Source organism: Panulirus ornatus, chromosome 1 (genome assembly GCF_036320965.1).
Source record: "Panulirus ornatus isolate Po-2019 chromosome 1, ASM3632096v1, whole genome shotgun sequence".
NCBI lineage: Eukaryota > Metazoa > Arthropoda > Malacostraca > Decapoda > Palinuridae > Panulirus > Panulirus ornatus.
Window position 1 is genome coordinate 31,445,855 of NC_092224.1, and position 21,272 is coordinate 31,467,126.

General features: G+C 40.6%; 1 protein-coding gene across 6 annotated transcripts in view; it reads right to left on the minus strand.

The window, feature by feature from the left end:
* Positions 1-500: 500 nt before the first annotated feature.
* Nost (Nostrin) overlaps positions 501-21,272 on the minus strand; it is a 336,474-nt gene continuing 315,702 nt past the window's right edge. For 4 of the 6 annotated variants that reach the window (XM_071657576.1, XM_071657408.1, XM_071657652.1 and 1 more), the window contains 2 exons: positions 17,397-17,816; positions 501-2,867 (listed from right to left, as the gene is read on the minus strand). In XM_071657576.1, the coding sequence (XP_071513677.1) occupies positions 2,761-2,867; positions 17,397-17,816 (527 nt within the window). In that variant the 3' untranslated portion in view covers positions 501-2,760. The remainder of the gene's footprint in view (positions 2,868-17,396; positions 17,817-21,272) is intronic. The other 2 variants (XM_071657731.1, XM_071657815.1) reach the window with 1 other exon arrangement.

Genomic DNA, 21,272 nt, shown 5'->3' on the forward strand with positions numbered 1-21,272 from the left:
ATAAAATAGCCTGTGGGATGTGGCTGTGCATAGTATGCCTTGGCTTTCATTACTTAATACATTACAGGTAGAAGGGATGTGGGTGACTGAGGCTGTTATTCATTTGCTCTTAATGCAGCCTCATTATGCTAGGAAAAGCAGTTAAGTACAGTACATATAAGTGAATCAAATTCATAATTGAAAGTAGTTGTAATGTTTAAGTTCTTTTTTCAGCACTGCTTTTTGAGGAAGATGCATAGATTGCTTTGCACATTCAGAATGTGTTGGAAGTACCTCCATTGTTAAGGGCTCTTTTTCAGCAAAGCTTTTTGAATATGAATAGATTGCCTTGCACATCATGGATGACAACATTCACAATGAGAACCTGGAATTCAGAGAAAATTTTGTGACTTTGATAAGAGTGGTGTGTATAATCATTCTCTGAAGTGTTTTTCTGACCAATGAGAGCCATATTTGCATGCTTCAACTGACAAACTGCTATTAAGGGAACAAAAACACTATTGCATTGCAAAAATTTATTTCCAACATAAGCACAAGCATGTCAAGCATGCATGTCAGTTGGTCCCAGAGAATTATGTCTCTGTTTTGGCTTAATTTTCTTATTTGAGAGGTGCAGTTATAAAACACATTTCATGTTATAAACTCATGCTGGTATGAAGGTTAATGTGTATCTTCGAAAACATGAATATTGAGGTTTTAGGCTTTGCCACAGTGTTACATAAATTTGATATTTGGTAAACATGTAAAAGTCCTTGTCATAACACATGTTCTTCAGTAACTATTATACTTTTACAGTATCTGTCTCAGGAATTGGGAGTCAGTAGTTTTTTTGTCTGTTGGGTTTAAGTGTAAACTTCAGAGTATATTTGTTTCCACACTTGTAATATGATTTATACAAAATATAATCCTTTTAGCTTTCTTCACAGAATGAGTCCACTGTAATCATGGCACCTTTTTGTTAGTTACATGAAAAGTAGGAAAACGTCCTTTGTTATTCTTGCTAAAGGAATTAATTTTGTATAACTGCGATCCTAAATCTAAGCAGATTTTGAGAATTAACTTTCTTAATATGCACTTAGATTTTCAGGTTTTCTGGGGAGTATTTGGTCTGTCCATATTCTAGTTTTTAGTAACATGGCAACCAAAATGTTTAAAGGGACTAAGATAGTGAAATATTTCTAAGAGGTGATTATTTACACATTTGATTAACAATTGACGTTTTGGCAAAATATAATATAACAATTTATGAAAATTGAGAGAACTCTTTGTGTAAGACAATACTTTAATTATCAGTAAAAACTATGTACATTTGAATCAACTTACAACAGCCATATACAGCAATGTACACAAATAAAATATATGATAAAGTATACAAAATCTAATCTAAACTCAAAATAATGGGACAATGAATAGCTCCACAAAGATCTAATTACTCAGATAAATCTTTGAGGGATATTTCAGAAGGCTCTGACATCTTCATAGAAATAAAATCTTGAACAAAGACACAAACACATTCAGTGACAAAGATTTCTTTGGGTTGATTAACACCATCAGATCTGACAGGATAGGAAGAATGGAGATGCAAACAAATCCAGCTGACAAATCATCTGTAAATAGCCAATCACATATGCAGCTGCATTCAGTTTCATGTACTACTGGCAAATCTGGCTATGCTCTCTGTCTGAGTAAACAAGACAGCTGAATTACTTAATCTTTCATGTATACTATAACCAAACTCCCTGGTGATCAGTTTACTCCAGTTAGAATGATACAGAATGGTATATTTTACAAATAAACCCAATTAACTGTTCACTTACAATACAAGGAAAATCTTGCAGTATGCAAGCAATTCTTATCTACTAATGAGTTAATTTGATGAAATAAAGTAATGCACTGTAAAAGAGGCAAACTGGATGACTTCAGATGAGATATATACACAACTTGCACACTGTAAGCATTAAGAAAGTTATATGATTTACTTGTTCACAATGGCACACAAAATATTGACAGTTTATGTATAAAATTATTCAGTATATAGACTATAAAAAATTGTGTGATATGCATTCACCTATTCTATATGTGAATAGGTACAGCAGCATAACTTCACAGTCATAACAGTTTGTTCATTCTGAGCAAATGTAAAGCTTTCTCTATAAGTAGGTGGAAACACAAACGAGCTGTGCTATACTACAAAACTCATGTTCAGAACAAAATTGCAGATTCAGATATTATTATCCCCAGTTTCTAGATTCTTATGCCACGGAGTGCAATTTTCTTCCATGTATGCATGAAACATGGATTCTACTCTGAAGAATCATACGAATATATGTGCCCAGTTCCTGGCTTATTCATATTCCTATTTGTTACTTATCAACATATATCAAATTTTCATTATCTGGTGCTGAAAGGAGAGTTTGTTAAATGAGAGCTAAGAAGTGTTTTTCTTATCCTCCACAGACCTACATTCCTCTTTATTTCACTAATGATAGATAACAGAACCTGAAATACTTGGAAAATTCTCGAGATAAATGGTCTTTGGTATCTCCCTTACACTGTATGATCACTTGAGACCTGAGATACAATACAGTATGCTGGCAACTCAAGGTTTCCAGTTGTGATTTTGGTTAATTTAGCTGCAACAAACTAGGATATACTAAAGCTGTTATCAAATTAAGCAAAGCTCTCCTCACAAGCTGGAGTTTTGTGGAGGCACTGGATAGCACTGTTGACAATGGAAGGGCACTCCGGGCATGGCCGGTATCAGTCTATCTCTTCAACATATGTTGCAGGGAAGATACCAATGATATTGTCCAGCTCTCCAACCCACCAACCATCAGGCTGTTTCTCATGAATGTTTATTATGTCACCTGTTGAAAGAATTATATGGTTAGATATACATATTTTGGTGATGTATAAACTTTCTGATTTTTTCTGTCAGGTGTGTGATGTCACCATGGCTATTTAATTTGTTTATGGATCGGGTGGTGAGAGAGGTGAATATGGATGTTTGAAGGTATAGTAGCCCAACGATCTTGCGTGGATGTGAGGCAAGTGTTATAGATGAGGATGCATGAAGGAGGGTGGAAATGTTGGAAATGAAGTCTGAGGACAGTATGTGATGTCAGGTGACTGATCAAAGTAAGACATAAAATAATAAGAGAAAGGTGTGGTAATAAGAAGAATGTGGTTGAGAGAGCTGAAGAGGGTGTGCTGAAATGGTTTGGGCATATGGTGAGAATATATGAGGAAAGGTTGACAAAGAGGATGTATGGGTCAGAGGTGGAGGGAAAAAGAAGAATAGGGAGACCAAACTGGAGGCAGAAAGATGGCCTGAAAAATATTCTAAGTGGTCAGGGCCTGAATATGCTCGAGGGTGAAAGTGGTGCAAAGGATAGAGTAAACTAGAATAAAGAGGTATACAAGAAGCGAGATGCATTTAATGGGCTGAACCAAGGCATGTCAAGCAGCCGGGGAAAAACCATGGGAAGGTCTGATTTTAGACAAGGGGCTATGATAATGTCACAATGCTATAGAATGGAAGCGAGTGAATGTGGACATTCTTTGTCAGTTCGTAGCACTACCTTACTGACATAAAGTGTAAAAGTAAGAATAAAAGAGAATTATATATATATATATATATATATATATTATCCCTGGGGGATAGGGGATTAAGAATACTTCCCACGTATTCCCTGCGTGTCGTAGAAGGCGACTAAAAGGGGAGGGAGCGGGGGGCTGGAAATCCTCCCCTCTCGTTTTTTTTTTTTTTTTTTTTAATTTTCCAAAAGAAGGAACAGAGGGGCCAGGTGAGGATATTCCAAAAAAGGCCCAGTCCTCTGTTCTTAACGCTACCTCGTTAACGCGGGAAATGGCGAATAGTTTAAAATATATATATATATATATATATATATATATATATATATATATATATATATATATATATATATATATATATTTTTTTTTTTTCCTTTGTCGCTGTCTCCCGCGTTTGCGAGGTAGCGCAAGGAAACAGACGAAAGAAATGGCCCAACCCACCCCCATACACATGTATATACATACGTCCACACACGCAAATATACATACCTACACAGCTTTCCATGGTTTACCCCAGACGCTTCACATGCCTTGATTCAATCCACTGACAGCACGTCAACCCCGGTATACCACATCGCTCCAATTCACTCTATTCCTTGCCCTCCTTTCACCCTCCTGCATGTTCAGGCCCCGATCACACAAAATCTTTTTCACTCCATCTTTCCACCTCCAATTTGGTCTCCCTCTTCTCCTCGTTCCCTCCACCTCCGACACATATATCCTCTTGGTCAATCTTTCCTCACTCATTCTCTCCATGTGACCAAACCATTTCAAAACACCCTCTTCTGCTCTCTCAACCACGCTCTTTTTATTTCCACACATCTCTCTTACCCTTACGTTACTTACTCGATCAAACCACCTCACACCACACATTGTCCTCAAACATCTCATTTCCAGCACATCCATCCTCCTGCGCACAACTCTATCCATAGTCCACGCCTCGCAACCATACAACATTGTTGGAACCACTATTCCTTCAAACATACCCATTTTTGCTTTCCGAGATAATGTTCTCGACTTCCACACATTCTTCAAGGCTCCCAGAATTTTCGCCCCCTCCCCCACCCTATAATCCACTTCCGCTTCCATGGTTCCATCCACTGCCAGATCCACTCCCAGATATCTAAAACACTTCACTTCCTCCAGTTTTTCTCCATTCAAACTCACCTCCCAATTGACTTGACCCTCAACCCTACTGTACCTAATAACCTTGCTCTTATTCACATTTACTCTTAACTTTCTTCTTTCACACACTTTACCAAACTCAGTCACCAGCTGCTGCAGTTTCTCACATGAATCAGCCACCAGCGCTGTATCATCAGCGAACGACAACTGACTCACTTCCCAAGCTCTCTCATCCCCAACAGACTTCATACTTGCCCCTCTTTCCAAAACTCTTGCATTCACCTCCCTAACAACCCCATCCATAAACAAATTAAACAACCATGGAGACATCACACACCCCTGCCGCAAACCTACATTCACTGAGAACCAATCACTTTCCTCTCTTCCTACACGTACACATGCCTTACATCCTCGATAAAAACTTTTCACTGCTTCTAACAACTTGCCTCCCACACCATATGTTCTTAATACCTTCCACAGAGCATCTCTATCAACTCTATCATATGCCTTCTCCAGATCCATAAATGCTACATACAAATCCATTTGCTTTTCTAAGTATTTCTCACATACATTCTTCAAAGCAAACACCTGATCCACACATCCTCTACCACTTCTGAAACCACACTGCTCTTCCCCAATCTGATGCTCTGTACATGCCTTCACCCTCTCAATCAATACCCTCCCATATATATATATATATATATATATATATATATATATATATATATATATATAGATATAGAGGCGACCCTTACATGGTTTCGGTGCATTATTACATGACAGCTAGAGACTGAGTGTGAACGATTGGGGCCTTTGGTGTCTTTTCCTAGCGCTACCTCGCACACATGAGGGGGGAGGGGGTTGTTATTCCATGTGTGGCGAGGTGGCGATGGGAACAAATAAAGGCAGACAGTATGAATTATGTACGTGTGTATATATGTATATGTCTGTGTGCGTATATATATATGTGTACATTGAGATATATAGGTATGTATATTTGTGTGTGTGGACGTGTATGTATATACATGTGTACGTGGGTGGGTTGGGCCATTCTTTCGTCTGTTTCCTTGCGCTACCTCGCTAACGCGGGAGACAGCGACAAAGCAAAATAAAAAAATAAATATAATATATATATATATATATATATTTGTTTATGGATGGGGTTGTTAGGGAGGTAAATGCAAGAGTCCTGGAAAGAGGGGCAAGTATGAAGTCTGTTGGGGATGAGAGAGCTTGGGAAGTGAGTCAGTTGTTGTTCGCTGATGATACAGCGCTGGTGGCTGATTCATGTGAGAAACTGCAGAAGCTGGTGACTGAGTTTGGTAAAGTGTGTGGAAGAAGAAAGTTAAGAGTAAATGTGAATAAGAGCAAGGTTATTAGGTACAGTAGGGTTGAGGGTCAAGTCAATTGGGAGGTGAGTTTGAATGGAGAAAAACTGGAGGAAGTGAAGTGTTTTAGATATCTGGGAGTGGATCTGTCAGCGGATGGAACCATGGAAGCGGAAGTGGATCATAGGGTGGGGGAGGGGGCGAAAATTTTGGGAGCCTTGAAAAATGTGTGGAAGTCGAGAACATTATCTCGGAAAGCAAAAATGGGTATGTTTGAAGGAATAGTGGTTCCAACAATGTTGTATGGTTGCGAGGCGTGGGCTATGGATAGAGTTGTGCGCAGGAGGATGGATGTGCTGGAAATGAGATGTTTGAGGACAATGTGTGGTGTGAGGTGGTTTGATCGAGTAAGTAACGTAAGGGTAAGAGAGATGTGTGGAAATAAAAAGAGCGTGGTTGAGAGAGCAGAAGAGGGTGTTTTGAAATGGTTTGGGCACATGGAGAGAATGAGTGAGGAAAGATTGACCAAGAGGATATATGTGTCGGAGGTGGAGGGAACGAGGAGAAGAGGGAGACCAAATTGGAGGTGGAAAGATGGAGTGAAAAAGATTTTGTGTGATCGGGGCCTGAACATGCAGGAGGGTGAAAGGAGGGCAAGGAATAGAGTGAATTGGAGCGATGTGGTATACAGGGTTTGACGTGCTGTCAGTGGATTGAATCAAGGCATGTGAAGCGTCTGGGGTAAACCATGGAAAGCTGTGTAGGTATGTATATTTGCGTGTGTGGACGTGTGTATGTACATGTGTATGGGGGGGGGGGGCCATTTCTTTCGTCTGTTTCCTTGCGCTACCTCGCAAACGCGGGAGACAGCGACAAAGTATAAAAAAAAAAAAAAAAAAAAAAAAAAATATATATATATATATATATATATATATATATTATACCTCTGTATATAGTATACCTCTGTAATTTGAGCACTCACTCTTATCCCCTTTGCCTTTGTACAATGGCACTATGTATATATGTATATATATATTAACTTTCTAAAATGGGAAACAGAAGAAGGAGTCACGCGGGGAGTGCTCATCCTCCTCGAAGGCTCAGAGTGGGGTGCCTAAATGTGTGTGGATGTAACCAAGATGTGAAAAAAGGAGAGATAGGTAGTATGTTTGAGGAAAGGAACCTGGATGTTTTGGCTCTGAGTGAAGCGAAGCTCAAGGGTAAAGGGGAAGAGTGGTTTGGGAATGTCTGGGGAGTAAAGTCAGGGGTTAGTGAGAGGACAAGAGCAAGGGAAGGAGTAGCAATACTCCTGAAACAGGAGTTGTGGGAGTATGTGATAGAGTGTAAGAAAGTAAATTCTCGATTAATATGGGTAAAACTGAAAGTTGATGGAGAGAGGTGGGTGATTATTGGTGCATATGCACCTGGGCATGAGAAGAAAGATCAAGAGAGGCAAGTGTTTTGGGAGCAGCTGAATGAGTGTGTTAGTGGTTTTGATGCACGAGACCGGGTTATAGTGATGGGTGATTTGAATGCAAAGGTGAGTAATGTGGCAGTTGAGGGAATAATTGGTATACATGGGGTGTTCAGTGTTGTAAATGGAAATGGTGAAGAGCTTGTAGATTTATGTGCTGAAAAAGGACTGATGATTGGGAATACCTGGTTTAAAAAGCGAGATATACATAGGTATATATATATATATATATATATATATATATATATATATATATATATATATATATATATATATATATATATTTATATATATATATTTGCGAGACAGCAACAAAGCAAAGAAAAAAAAAAAAATATATATATATATATATATATATATATATATATATATATATATATATATATATATATATATATATATATATATATATATATATATCCCTTGGGATAGGGGAGAAAGAATACTTCCCACGCATTCCTTACGTGTCATAGAAGGCGACTAAAGGGGACGGGAGCAGGGGGGCTAGAAAACCTCCCCTCCTTGTATTTTAACTTTCTAAAAGGGGAAACAGAAGATGGAGTCACGCAGGGAGTGCTCATCCTCCTCGAAGGCTCAGATTGGGGTGTCTAAATGTTTGTGGACGTAACCAGGATGAGAAAAAAGAGATAGGTTGTATGTTTGAGGAAAGGAACCTGGATGTTTTGGCTCTGAGTGAAACGAAGCTCAAGGGTAAAGGGGAAGAGTGGTTTGGGAATGTCTTGGGATTAAAGTCAGGAGTTAGTGAGAGGACAAGAGCAAGGGAAGGAGTAGCACTACTCCTGAAACAGGAGTGGTGGGCATATGTTATAGAGTGTAAGAAAGTAAACTCTAGATTGATATGGGTAAAACTGAAAGTTGATGGAGAGAGATTGGTGATTATTGGTGCATATGTACCTGGGCATGAGAAGAAAGATCATTAGAGGCAAGTGTTTTGGGAGCAGCTGAATGAGTGTGTTAATAGTTTTGATGCATGAGACCGGGTTATAGTGATGGGTGATTTGAATGCAAAGGTGAGTAATGTGGCAGTTGAGGGAATAATTGGTATACATGGGGTGTCCAGTGTTGTAAATGGAAATGGTGAAGAGCTTGTAGATTTATGTGCTGAAAAAGAACTGGTGATTGGGAATACCTGGTTTAAAAAGAGAGATATACATAAGTATACATATGTAAGTAGGAGAGATGGCCAGAGAACATTATTGGATTACGTGTTAATTGATAGGCGTGCGAGAGACACTTTTGGATGTTGATGTGCTGAGAGGTGCAGCTGGAGGGATGTCTGATCATTATCTTGTGGAGGCAAAGGTGAAGATTTGTAGAGGTTTTCAGAAAAGAAGAGAGAATGTTGGAGTGAAGAGAGTGGTGAGAGTAAGTGGACTTGTGTGAGGAAGTACCAGGAGAGACTGAGTACAGAATGGAAAAAGGTGAGAACAAAGGAGGTAAGGGGAGTAGGGGAGGAATGGGATGTATTTAGGGGAGCAGTGATGGCTTGCGCAAAAGATGCTTGTGGCATGAGAAGCATGGGAGGTGGACAAATCAGAAAGGGTAATAAGATTATTAGTGAAAGAGAAGAGAGGCATTTGGATGATTTTTGAAGTGAATAATGCAAATGAGGGGGAGATGTATAAAAGAAAGAGGCAGGAGGTCAAGAGAAAGGTGCAAGAGGTGAAAAAGAGGGCAAATGAGAGTTGGGGTGAGAGAGTATCATTTAATTTTAGGGAGAATAAAAAGATGTTTTGGAAGGAGGTAAATAAAGTGTGTAAGACAAGGGAACAAATGGGAACTTCAGTGAAGGGGGCTAATGGGGAGGTGATAACAGTAGTGGTGATGTGAGAAGGAGATGGAGTGAGTATTTTGAAGGTTTGATGATAGAATGGCAGATATAGGGTGTTTTGGTCGAGGTGGTGTGCAAAGTGAGAGGGTTAGGGAAAATGATTTGGTAAACAGAGAAGAGGTAGTAAAAGCTTTGCGGAAGATTAAAGCCGGCAAGGCAGTGGGTTTGGATGGTATTGCAGTGGAATTTATTAAAAAAGGGGGTGACTGTATTGTTGACTGGTTGGTAAGGTTATTTAATGTATGTATGATTCATGGTGAGGTGCCTGAGGATTGACGGAATGCTTGCATACTGCCATTGTACAAAGGCAAAGGGGATAAGAGTGAGTGCTCAAATTACAGAGGTATAAGTTTGTTGAGTATTCCTGGGAAATTATGTAGGAGGGTATTGATTGAGAGGGTGAAAGCATGTACAGAGCATCAGATTGGGGAAGAGCAGTGTGGTTTCAGAAGTGGTAGAGGATGTGTGGATCAGGTGTTTGCTTTGAAGAATGTATGTGAGAAATACTTAGAAAAGCAAATGGATTTGTATGTAGCATTTATGGATCTGGAGAAGGCATATGATAGAGTTGATAGAGATGCTCTGTGGAAGGTATTAAGAATATATGGTGTGGGAGGCAAGCTGTTAGAAGCAGTGAAAAGTTTTTATCAAGGATGTAAGGCATGTGTACGTGTAGGAAGAGAGGAAAGTGATTGGTTCTCAGTGAATGTAGGTTTGCGACAGGGGTGTGTGATGTCTCCATGTTTGTTTAATTTGTTTATGGGTGGGGTTGTTAGGGAGGTAAATGCAAGAGTTTTGGAAAGAGGGGCAAGTATGAAGTCTGTTGTGGATGAGAGAGCTTGGGGAGCGAGTCAGTTGTTGTTCGCTGATGATACAGCTCTGGTGGCTAATTCATGTGAGAAACTGCAGAAGCTGGTGACTGAGTTTGGTAAAGTGTGTGAAAGAAGAAAGTTGAGAGTAAATGTGAATAAGAGCAAGGTTATTAGGTACAGTAGGGTTGAGGGTCAAGTCAATTGGGAGGTAAGTTTAAATGGAGAAAAACTGGAGGAAGTGAAGCGTTTTAGATATCTGGGAGTGGATTTGGCAACGGATGGAAGCATGGAAGCGGAAGTGAATCGTGGGGTGGGAGAGGGGGCAAAAATTCTGGGAGCGTTGAAGAATGTGTGGAAGTCGAGAACATTATCTTGGAAAGCAAAAATGGGTATGTTTGAAGGAATAGTGGTTCCAACAATGTTATATAACTGCAAGGCGTGGGCTATGGATAGAGTTGTGCGGAGGAGGGTGGATTTGCTGGAAATGAGATGTTTGAGGACAATATGTGGTGTGAGATGGTTTGATCGAGTAAGTAATAATAGGGTAAGAGAGATGTGTGGTAATAAAAAGAGTGTGGTTGAGAGAGCAGAAGAGGGTGTTTTGAAATGGTTTGGTCACATGGAGAGAATGAGTGAGGAAAGATTGACCAAGAGGATATATGTGTCAGAGGTGGAGGGAACGAGGAGAAGTGGGAGACCAAATTAGAGGTGGAAAGATGGAGTGAAAAAGATCTTGAGTGATCAGGGCCTGAACATGCAGGAGGGTGAAAGGCGTGCAAGGAATAGACTGAATTGGAACGATGTGGTATACCGGGGTCGACATGTTGTCAATGGATTGAACCAGGGCATGTGAAGCATCTGGGGTAAACCATGGAAAGTTCAGTGGGGCCTGGATGTGGAAAGGGAGCTGTGGTTTTGGTGCATTATTACATGACAGCTAGAGACTGAGTGTGAACGAATGGGGCCTTTGTTGTCTTTTCCTAGCGCTACCTCGCACACATGAGGGGGAGGGGTTTGTTAATTCATGTGTGGCGAGGTGGCGATGGGAATGAATAAAGGCAGTCAGTATGAATTATATACATGTGTATATATGTATATGTCTGTATGTATATATATATATGTATACGTTGAGATGTATAGGCATGTATATTTGCAGGTGTGGACGTGTATGTATATACATGTGCATGTGGGTGGGTTGGGCCATTCTTTCGTCTGTTTCCTTGCGCTACCTTGCTAACGCGGGAGACAGCAACAAAGCAAAATAAAAAAAAAATACACATTTTTCAAAACAAACACCTGATCCACACATCCTCTACCACTTCTGAAACCACACTGCTCTTCCTCAATCTGATGCTCTGTATATGCCTTCACCTTCTTAATCAATACCCTACCATATAATTTCCCAGGAATACTCAACAAACTTATACCTGTAATTTGAGCACTCACTTTTATCCCCTTTGCCTTTGTACTATGGCACTATGCAAGTGGAAGTGAGTCACAGGATGGTAGAGGGGTCGAAGGTTCTGGGAGCATTGAAGAATGTGTGGAAGGTGAGAACATTAACTCGGAGAGCAAAAATGGGTATGTTTCAAGGAATAGTGATTCCAACAATGTTACATGGTTGCGAGGCATAGGCTATAGATGGGGTTGTGCAAGGAGGGTGGATGTGTTGGAAATGAAATGTTCGGGACAATATGTCGTGTGAGGTGGTTTGATAGAGTAAGTAATGAGAGGGTAAGAGAGATGTGGTAATAAAAAGAGTGTGGTTGTGAGAGCAGAAGAGGGTGTGTTGAAATGGATTGGACACAAGGAGAGAATGAGTGAGGAAAGATTGACAAAGCAGATATATGTGTCAGAGGTGGAGGGAACGAGGAGAAGTGGGATACCAAAGTGGAGGTGGAAGGATGGAGTGAAAAGGATTTTGAGCGATCAGGGCCTAAACATACAGGAGGGTGAAAAGCATGCAAGGAATAGAGTGAATTGTATACTGAGGTCAACATGCTGTCAATGGATCAAACCAGGGCATGTGAAGGTCTGGGGTAAACCATGGATAAGTTTGTGGGGCCTCGATGTGGAAAGGGAGCTGTGGTTTCGGTGCATTACACATGACAGCTAGAGACTAAGTTTGAACAAAAGTGGCCTTTTTTGTCTTTTCCTTGCACTAGCTCACTCGAGGGGGAAGGGATGCTCTTTCATGTGTAGCGGGGTGGCAACAGGAATGGATGAAGGCATGAAGTATGATTATATACAGGTGTATGTATGTATATGTCTGTGTATGTATATGTATGTACATGTCTGTGTATGTATATGTGCATGTATGGGAGTTTATGTATATATATGTGCATGTGGGTGGTTGGGCCATTCTTGGTCTGTTTCCTCGCGTTACCTTGCTGACATGGGAAACAGTGATTATGATAAATAAAATATAAATATATACTTATGGGGTTGTCAGGGAGGTAAATGCAAGAGTTTTGGAAAGAGGGGCAAGTATGAAGTCTGTTGGGGATGAGAGAGCTTGGGAAGTGAGTCAGTTGTTGTTCGCTGATGATACAGCGCTGGTGGCTGATTCATGTGAGAAACTGCAGAAGCTGGTGACTGAGTTTGGTAAAGTGTGTGGAAGAAGAAAGTTAAGAGTAAATGTGAATAAGAGCTAGGTTATTAGGTACAGTAGGGTTGAGGGTCAAGTCAATTGGGAGGTGAGTTTGAATGGAGAAAAACTGGAGGAAGTGAAGTGTTTTAGATATCTGGGAGTGGATCTGGCAGCGGATGGAACCATGGAAGCGGAAGTGGATCATAGGGTGGGGGAGGGGGCGAAAATTCTGGGGGCCTTGAAGAATGTGTGGAAGTCGAGAACATTATCTCGGAAAGCAAAAATGGGTATGTTTGAAGGAATAGTGGTTCCAACAATGTTGTATGGTTGCGAGGCGTGGGCTATGGATAGAGTTGTGCGCAGGAGGATGGATGTGCTGGAAATGAGATGTTTGAGGACAATGTGTGGTGTGAGGTGGTTTGATCAAGTGAGTAACGTAAGGGTAAGAGAGATGTGTGGAAATAAAAAGAGCGTGGTTGAGAGAGCAGAAGAGGGTGTTTTGAAGTGGTTTGGGCACATGGAGAGAATGAGTGAGGAAAGATTGACCAAGAGGATATATGTGTCGGAGGTGGAGGGAACGAGGAGAAGAGGGAGACCAAATTGGAGGTGGAAAGATGGAGTGAAAAAGATTTTGTGTGATCGGGGCCTGAACATGCAGGAGGGTGAAAGGAGGGCAAGGAATAGAGTGAATTGGAGCGATGTGGTATACCGGGGTTGACGTGCTGTCAGTGGATTGAATCAAGGCATGTGAAGCGTCTGGGGTAAACCATGGAAAGCTGTGTAGGTATCTATATTTGCGTGTGTGGACGTATGTATATACATGTGTATGGGGGGGGGGTTGGGCCATTTCTTTCGTCTGTTTCCTTGCGCTACCTCGCAAATGCGGGAGACAGCGACAAAGTATAATAAAAAAAAAATAAAAAATACTTATCAACATATATACATACAGATACATACACATGCACAGACATATATGATACATATATACACATATACATATTCATATTTGCTTGCCTTCATCCATTCTGGCACTACCCCACCCCACAGGAAACAGCATCTCTACCCCCTGCTTCAGCAAGGTAGTCCCAGGAAAATAGGCAAAAAAGGCAAAATTCGTTCACACTCAGTCTCTAACTGTCATATGTAATGATACAGGTGAGAAGAGAGTGGAAAAAGTGACTGAAACCAGGAAAGAAGCTTGTATGAGGAGACACCAAGAAACACCAAACAAACAATGGCAAAAGGTGAAATTAAACAAAACCAGTAGCGGAGTGAGTGAGGATGAGGTGTTTACAGAATCAGTGCTCTCAGGTGTAAGAGAAAGGAGAGGGAGGTGTATATAGAATCAGTGCTCTCTGCTGTAAGAGAAGAGGAGGGGGGGGGGGGGTGTTTATAGAATCAGTGCTCTCAGCTGTAAGAGAAGAGTGTGGCAAGCAGAAGGTAGGATGTGGGTTTATGAGGTGAACAGTTAGTGGTAGGATGATCAAGTAGATACTGAAAGAAAAAAGAAAGGTGTATAGGCATTACCTGCAGAGAAAGAGTGTGAGTGATTGGAAGATGTACAAGAGGAAGCGCAAAGGTCAAGTGCAAGGGGCAAATGAGATTTGGGGATGGAGTATCAAGAAACCTCTAGGAGAATATGAAAATGCTTTGGAAGGTGAACGGTGCAAGATCAGCAGAACAAAAGGGGGCATCACTGAAGGGGGCATTTAGGGAAGTGGTAAGAGGTGAAGAGACAGAGTGAATATTCTGAAGGACTTAAATGTGAGATAATGGGGTGGCAAATGTGGGATTTGGGACATTGAAGTTTGCAAAGTGAATCATGGAAGGAGGTGGTGAAAGCCTTGCCTAAGATGAAGTGGCAAAATGGTTGAGATTGCAGTTGAAATTTTCAAGAAAAGGGGAGACAGTGATGTCAACTGGTTAGTCAGGCTTTTGAATGTATGCGTGACTTGAGGTGAGGCATACAAGGACTGGCAGAATGTCTGTATAGTGCCACTGTATAAAGGCAAGGGGTAAGAAAGTGAATATTTGAATTACAGAGGTACAAGTTTATTGCCACCATATAAAGGCAAGGGGTAAAAAAGTGAATATTTGAATTACAGAGGTACTACAAGTTTATTAAGTATAGCTGGTAAATTGTTTGGAAGAGGGGTGATTGAGGGAGTGACTACATGCTCCGAGCATCAGACTGGGGAAGAGCAATGTGGCTTCAGAAGTGGTAAAGGATGTATGGATTAGGTGTTTGCGTTGAAGTACCTGTGTGAGAAACAAGTAAGAGAAGGATTTACATAAGGCATTTTGGATATGGAGAAAGTTTATGATAGGGTTGACAGCAATGCTCTGTGGAAGGTATTATGAATACAGGGTATGGAAAGAAAGCTACAAAAAGCAGTGAAGAGTTTCCAGCAACAGAGTACAGTATGTGTGCAAGGAGGAAGAGAGGAAAGAGTGATTCCAAGTGAAGGTGGGTGTGCGTCAGGGTTGTGTGATGTCACTGTAGCTGTATAATCTGTTTACAGATAGGGTAGTGCAAGGGTTTTGGAGAGAGGGATGGGTCTGTAGTCTGTTGAGGGTGAAGGAAGAGCTAGGAGGTACGTCAGTTGCTGTATGCTGTTGAAGTAACTCTGATGGCAGACTTGAGTAAGAATATTTATTTATTTTGCTTTGTCGCTGTCTCCCACGTTAGCGAGGTAGCGCAAGGAAACAGACGAAAGAATGGCCCAACCCACCCACATACACATGTATATACATACACGTCCACACCCCTAAATATACATACCTATACATCTCAATGTATACATATATATACCCACACAGACATATACATATATACCCATGTACATAATTCATACTGTCTGCCTTTATTCATTCCCATCGCCACCCCACCACACATGGAATAACAACACCCTCCCCTCTCATGTGTGCGGGGTGGCGCTTGGAAAAGACAACAAAGGCCCCATTCGTTCACACTCAGTCTCTAGCTGTCATGTAATAATGCACCGAAACCACAGCTCCCTTTCCACATCCAGGCCCCAAAGAACTTTCCATGCTTAACCCCAGACACTTCACATGCCCTGGTTCAATCCATTGACAGCACGTCGACCCCGGTATACCACATCATTCCAATTCACTCTATTCCTTGCACACCTTTCACCCTCCTGCATGTTCAGGCCCCGATCACTCAAGATCTTTTTCACTCCATCTTTCCACCTCCAATTTGATCTCCCACTTCTCCTTGTTCCCTCGTATCGAGGGTGTAAGGCACGTGTACGTGTAGGAAGAGAGGAAAGCAATTGGTTCTCAGTGAATGTAGGTTTGCGACAGGGGTGTGTGATGTCTCCATGGTTGTTTAATTTGTTTATGGATGGGGTTGTTAGGGAGGTGAATGCAAGAGTTTTGGAAAGAGGGGCAAGTATGCAGTCTGTTGTGGATGAGAGAGCTTGGGAAATGAGTCAGTTGTTCGCTGATGATACAGTGCTGGTGGCTGATTCATGTGAGAAACTGCAGAAGCTGGTGACTGAGTTTGGTAAAGTGTGTGAAAGAAGAAAGTTGAGAGTAAATGTAAATAAGAGCAAGGTTATTAGGTACAGTAGGGTTGAGGGTCAAGTCAATTGGGAGGTAAGTTTGAATGGAGAAAAACTGGAGGAAGTGAAGTGTTTTAGATATCTGGGAGTGGATTTGGCAACGGATGGAACCATGGAAGCGGAAGTGGATCATAGGGTGGGGGAGGGGGCGAAAATTCTGGGGGCCTTGAAGAATGTGTGGAAGTCGAGAGCATTATCTCGGAAAGCAAAAATGGGTATGTTTGAAGGAATAGTGGTTCCAACAATGTTGTATGGTTGCGAGGTGTGGGCTATGGATAGAGTTGTGCGCAGGAGGATGGATGTGCTGGAAATGAGATGTTTGAGGACAATGTGTGGTGTGAGGTGGTTTGATCGAGTGAGTAACGTTGTGTGGTGTGAGGCGGTTTGATCGAGTGAGTAACGTAAGGGTAAGAGAGATGTGTGGAAATAAAAAGAGCGTGGTTGAGAGAGCAGAAGAGGGTGTTTTGAAGTGGTTTGGGCACATGGAGAGAATGAGTGAGGAAAGATTGACCAAGAGGATATATGTGTCGGAGGTGGAGGGAACGAGGAGAAGAGGGAGACCAAATTGGAGGTGGAAAGATGGAGTGAAAAAGATTTTGTGTGATCGGGGCCTGCACATGCAGGAGGGTGAAAGGAGGGCAAGGAATAGAGTGAATTGGAGCGATGTGGTATACCGGGGTTGACGTGCTGTCATTGGATTGAATCAAGGCATGTGAAGCGTCTGGGGTAAACCATGGAAAGCTGTGTAGGTATGTATATTTGCGTGTGTGGACGTATGTATATACATGTGTATGGGGGGGGGTTGGGCCATTTCTTTCGTCTGTTTCCTTGCGCTACCTCGCAAACGCGGGAGACAGCGACAAAGTATAATAATAATAAAATAAATAATAATAATAATAATAATGATAATAATAATTGTAAGAGTAACAATGAAGATAACAATTGTTTAAAATCATTTTGGAGAAGCTAAGTTATCTACACTGATATCTCACTTATATTTTAACATTCAACCTTGAATAAGCAAAACAACTTACCTGTTCGGATGGTGAGTTCATCATACATGTTGGCTTCATAATCATATAGTGCCTTACACCTGCCTCCTGTTGGTGCTGAGGATAGGGGATTAGCATAGTAGACACCATCTTTGGTGCCAGAATCCACATTATCTTCAGTCACAACTGTCTGGTAGTCTCGGTCTGAACCCTGGGAGCTGAACTCGTCTGCAATAATCATGAGGGAGGGGTAACGGGGAGCAGACATAAAGACGCGTTGGGTTGTAAATGGCTTGGGTGAGGCTGAGTCTATACTTGGAGACGTTAGTTCTTTTTCCGCAACAGGACTAGCAGCAGAGGACTTTGTTCTAACTGGAGGTTGAGGAGTGGTTTCCTGAGTAACAGGTAATGAACATGCACTGTGTCTTGTATTTGTATTTGATGGCATCTGAGATTTGTGTTCTGGAGTGAGAATATTTCACAAGAGGATGTCACGGATATGGAATTAAGATCACAGTTACATTTATGGATTTTAGGACAGGGAGGAAAGAGGAAGAGGATCAAGAGGACCACAAAAGTTATGGTGACAGAAGGTTAGCGTACAAAAGCACAAGGAAGGAAAGGAAAAAGATGCATTAATGTTTCTTGTTATAGGTACATAAAGTTGTTATATTTTGTATAAGCCCTTGTAGAATTAAATTTTTTCTCTTAAGGTGAATTTTAGATAAACCAGTCTCTAAAACAAATATTATGTATGAGTCTTAGTACAATCAAATTTCTTCTCTTTACCTGAATTTTAGATAAGCCAGTCTCTATAAAAAAGAAAAGACCTTTTTATCCATAGTCAGAAAATGCAAGCTACCAAACTTTTGCATCACTCAGGTGTAGAAACTGGCCAAAACATCAGTACTTTGAAATTAATAACTTTGTAACTATTGGCAGGTTTAGCTAAAAACTTTCAGAAAATCAACAGGTGACTAAATCTTCCAATCATCCACCTCAGCTCCCAGTAGTGACATGCCCATAGGTACTGAATTTTCAGGCATCATCTAAAAAGCAACCAGGTAGAAGAGAGGCAAGATACCACTTTACCAAGAATCTTTTCTCAAAAGAGAAACAAGATCTTTTCATCAACCTTTAAACTGTGACATAACTTCCAAAAGGACTGCCTGAAGCTGCAACATGCATTCTGGAAGCTATACTTTGTTTTAAGCTGTGCATATATACAGCATCCTTGTTTATGTAATTGTATACCACCTAGGGTCCCCCTACACATGCCCCCTTCACCCAACCACACCAGTTTTGTTACAGTCATCATGGAGGGTTGATATACATATCATGATAGTGACCTAGAACCATAAACTTCACACAATACCAGATTTACTCATGGTACAGGAGGTGAATGAAGGAACTTGAAAAGTGTTAGTGTGAAGCATAAATTAGAAAAAGAGTATAGTAGTGAGGAAGAAATAGACGAACAATATGAGCCAAGTGTTTCATGTGATGCAACCACTAGTAAGCCCAATAGTGGAAGAGAGTACGGTGAAATCTCTCCTCCCACCGACAAAACTCATCCATTACCAATTGTTTCCCTCCTCATACAATACGTGACTTCTATCCTACTCCAATTGCACATCAGCTCTCCCTACCCAGCTCTGTCAACCTGCCCAATTCAGGAAAACTAAGGTGAACAGATAATTTAATTTTTCATTTACTACTAGCCCACTATATATGACATAAATTTGGGAACTTTATTCTTTGATAAAAACTGTGCATACGTGGGATATAAATTTACTGATAACTGCAGTTTAGGGATTAAAATAGCTTTTCTCTGACAATCAGTCAAACTTCATACTCTTGAATATGATGCATGAAGAGGTAATGAAAACTTGAATCATATTTTATCACTATGAAAACCCTTAAGAATTGATTAAAACATTATAGGAGAAATATTTCATCATAGTTAATCATCCAGAAATATTCTACACTCCATTTTTATACAAAATTGCCTTAACTTGGGGAATACTAACTATAAAACAAATAACACAATGACTGCGATATGGGATCAAGAAACTCTTAATGCTCTAAATTTAGACAAATAATAGGGATAGAACATCTCACATTGTGAAAAATCAAAACTAATAGATGATGTGCCTAAATTAACATGCTGCAGATGGCCTGAACTGTAAGATAGTAACTTTTTCACCAAGATTTAGAGGTAAAGATGTGGCTAGGATCCTATTAATCAAAGTGATATATTTCTTACAGACAGCAAAATATGAAGGAAGAAAACATATAATTATAGTGATTAGCTTCATCTGGGGCAAATAAACAATGTAAGATATGGTGCTAGTTTCAATAGGTATGGTGATAATTGCTTTTCGTATGTTGCCGGGTGTTATGGGTATGCTGCCAGTTGTCTTAGGTAGAGTACCTCCTGTTCTAGGTATGGTGCCAGTAATTCTTGGTATAGTATTTGTTGTTCTACACTAGGTTGAATGTTCTAGGTATGATACTGTTGTTCACTGTATGGTGCTGGCTACTTTAAAAATGTTGCTCTGTTGTTCTGAGAATGTGTTAGTTGTTCTAGGTATGGTGCCAGTTGTTCTTTGGTGTTGTTTTTTCTGATATGATGCCAACTGTTCTAGGTATGAAGCTACATTTTCTAGGTATGCTGCCAGTAGTTCTAGGTATGGTGACACTGTTCTGTGTATAACACCATTTGATGAAGGCATGGTGCCAGTTAATTTGGGTATGGTTCAATTGGTTTATGTATGGTGCCATTTGTTGTAGGTATGGTGCCAGGTGTTTTTGGTGTGGTGCCAGTTGCTCTATGTAAGGTGCCATTTGTTCTAGGTATGGTGCTGGTTGCTCTAGTTATTGTGATTTATTTTGGGTATGATGCTAGCTGCTTTGGTATGGTACCATCTAGTCTAGGTATGATGTTAAGTTATTCTAGGCATGGTCCTGGTAGTTCTATATATGGTGCTGGTTGTTTTTTCATAAAGCAGGTTGTTCTCAGTGCAGTGCAGTTTCTTGTAGGTATGGTGTTAGGTGTTCTAACATGGTTCCAAATGTTCTAAGCATGGTGCCAGTTTTTCTAGGGTGTTTAATTTAGATATTGTACTGGTTGCTCTATACACAGTGCCACTTGTTCTAGGTACAGTGACAGCTGTTTTAGGCACAATGCCAGTTCTTTTAGATTAAGTGCTAGCTGTTCTAGGTATGGTGTTGGCCCTTCTAAGTATAGTGCTGGTTGTTCTAGGATTCATACCAGTTGGTACTAGATATGGTGTCAGTTGTTCTAGGTATGGTGTTTGTTGTGCTAGGTATGATACCAGTAGATATAGGTACAATGCCAGTGGTTCTAAGCACAGTGCTAGTAGTTCTAGGTATGGTGTTGGTTATTCTAGATATGAAGCTGGTTTTACTAGATACAAAACTGGTTGTTCTTGATATCATACCAGTTGTTCCTGGTATGCTGCTAGTTGTTTTAGATATGGAGCTGGTTGATATAGGTATGGTGCCCATTGTCCTAGGTATGTTGTTAGATGTCCTTGATGTGGTAATGGTTGTTCTAGGTACAGTGTCAACTAAAATAAAAAATGAAAAAAAATCACCAAACTGACTGCTTCAAATTAATTGTTGTGCCTCTAAGAGTTTTTCTAATTACTAATGTACTACTGAAACTTCAAAATTTGATACTGAGATGACTGGTACCCAATTTTTGGGTGTAGGTCTGTGGGAGTCATCTTCCTCTGCATAAAGCTAAGAGTCTAGTATTATGAATCTCATAATCTTTAACCCCATTCCCATATACATGGGGTGGACCAAGTAAATACCATCCTGTTCTGTGGATATTCACTTGCAGAACTGGGGTGACCAGCCTATACTCTATGAGGTGACATATGGGGAACT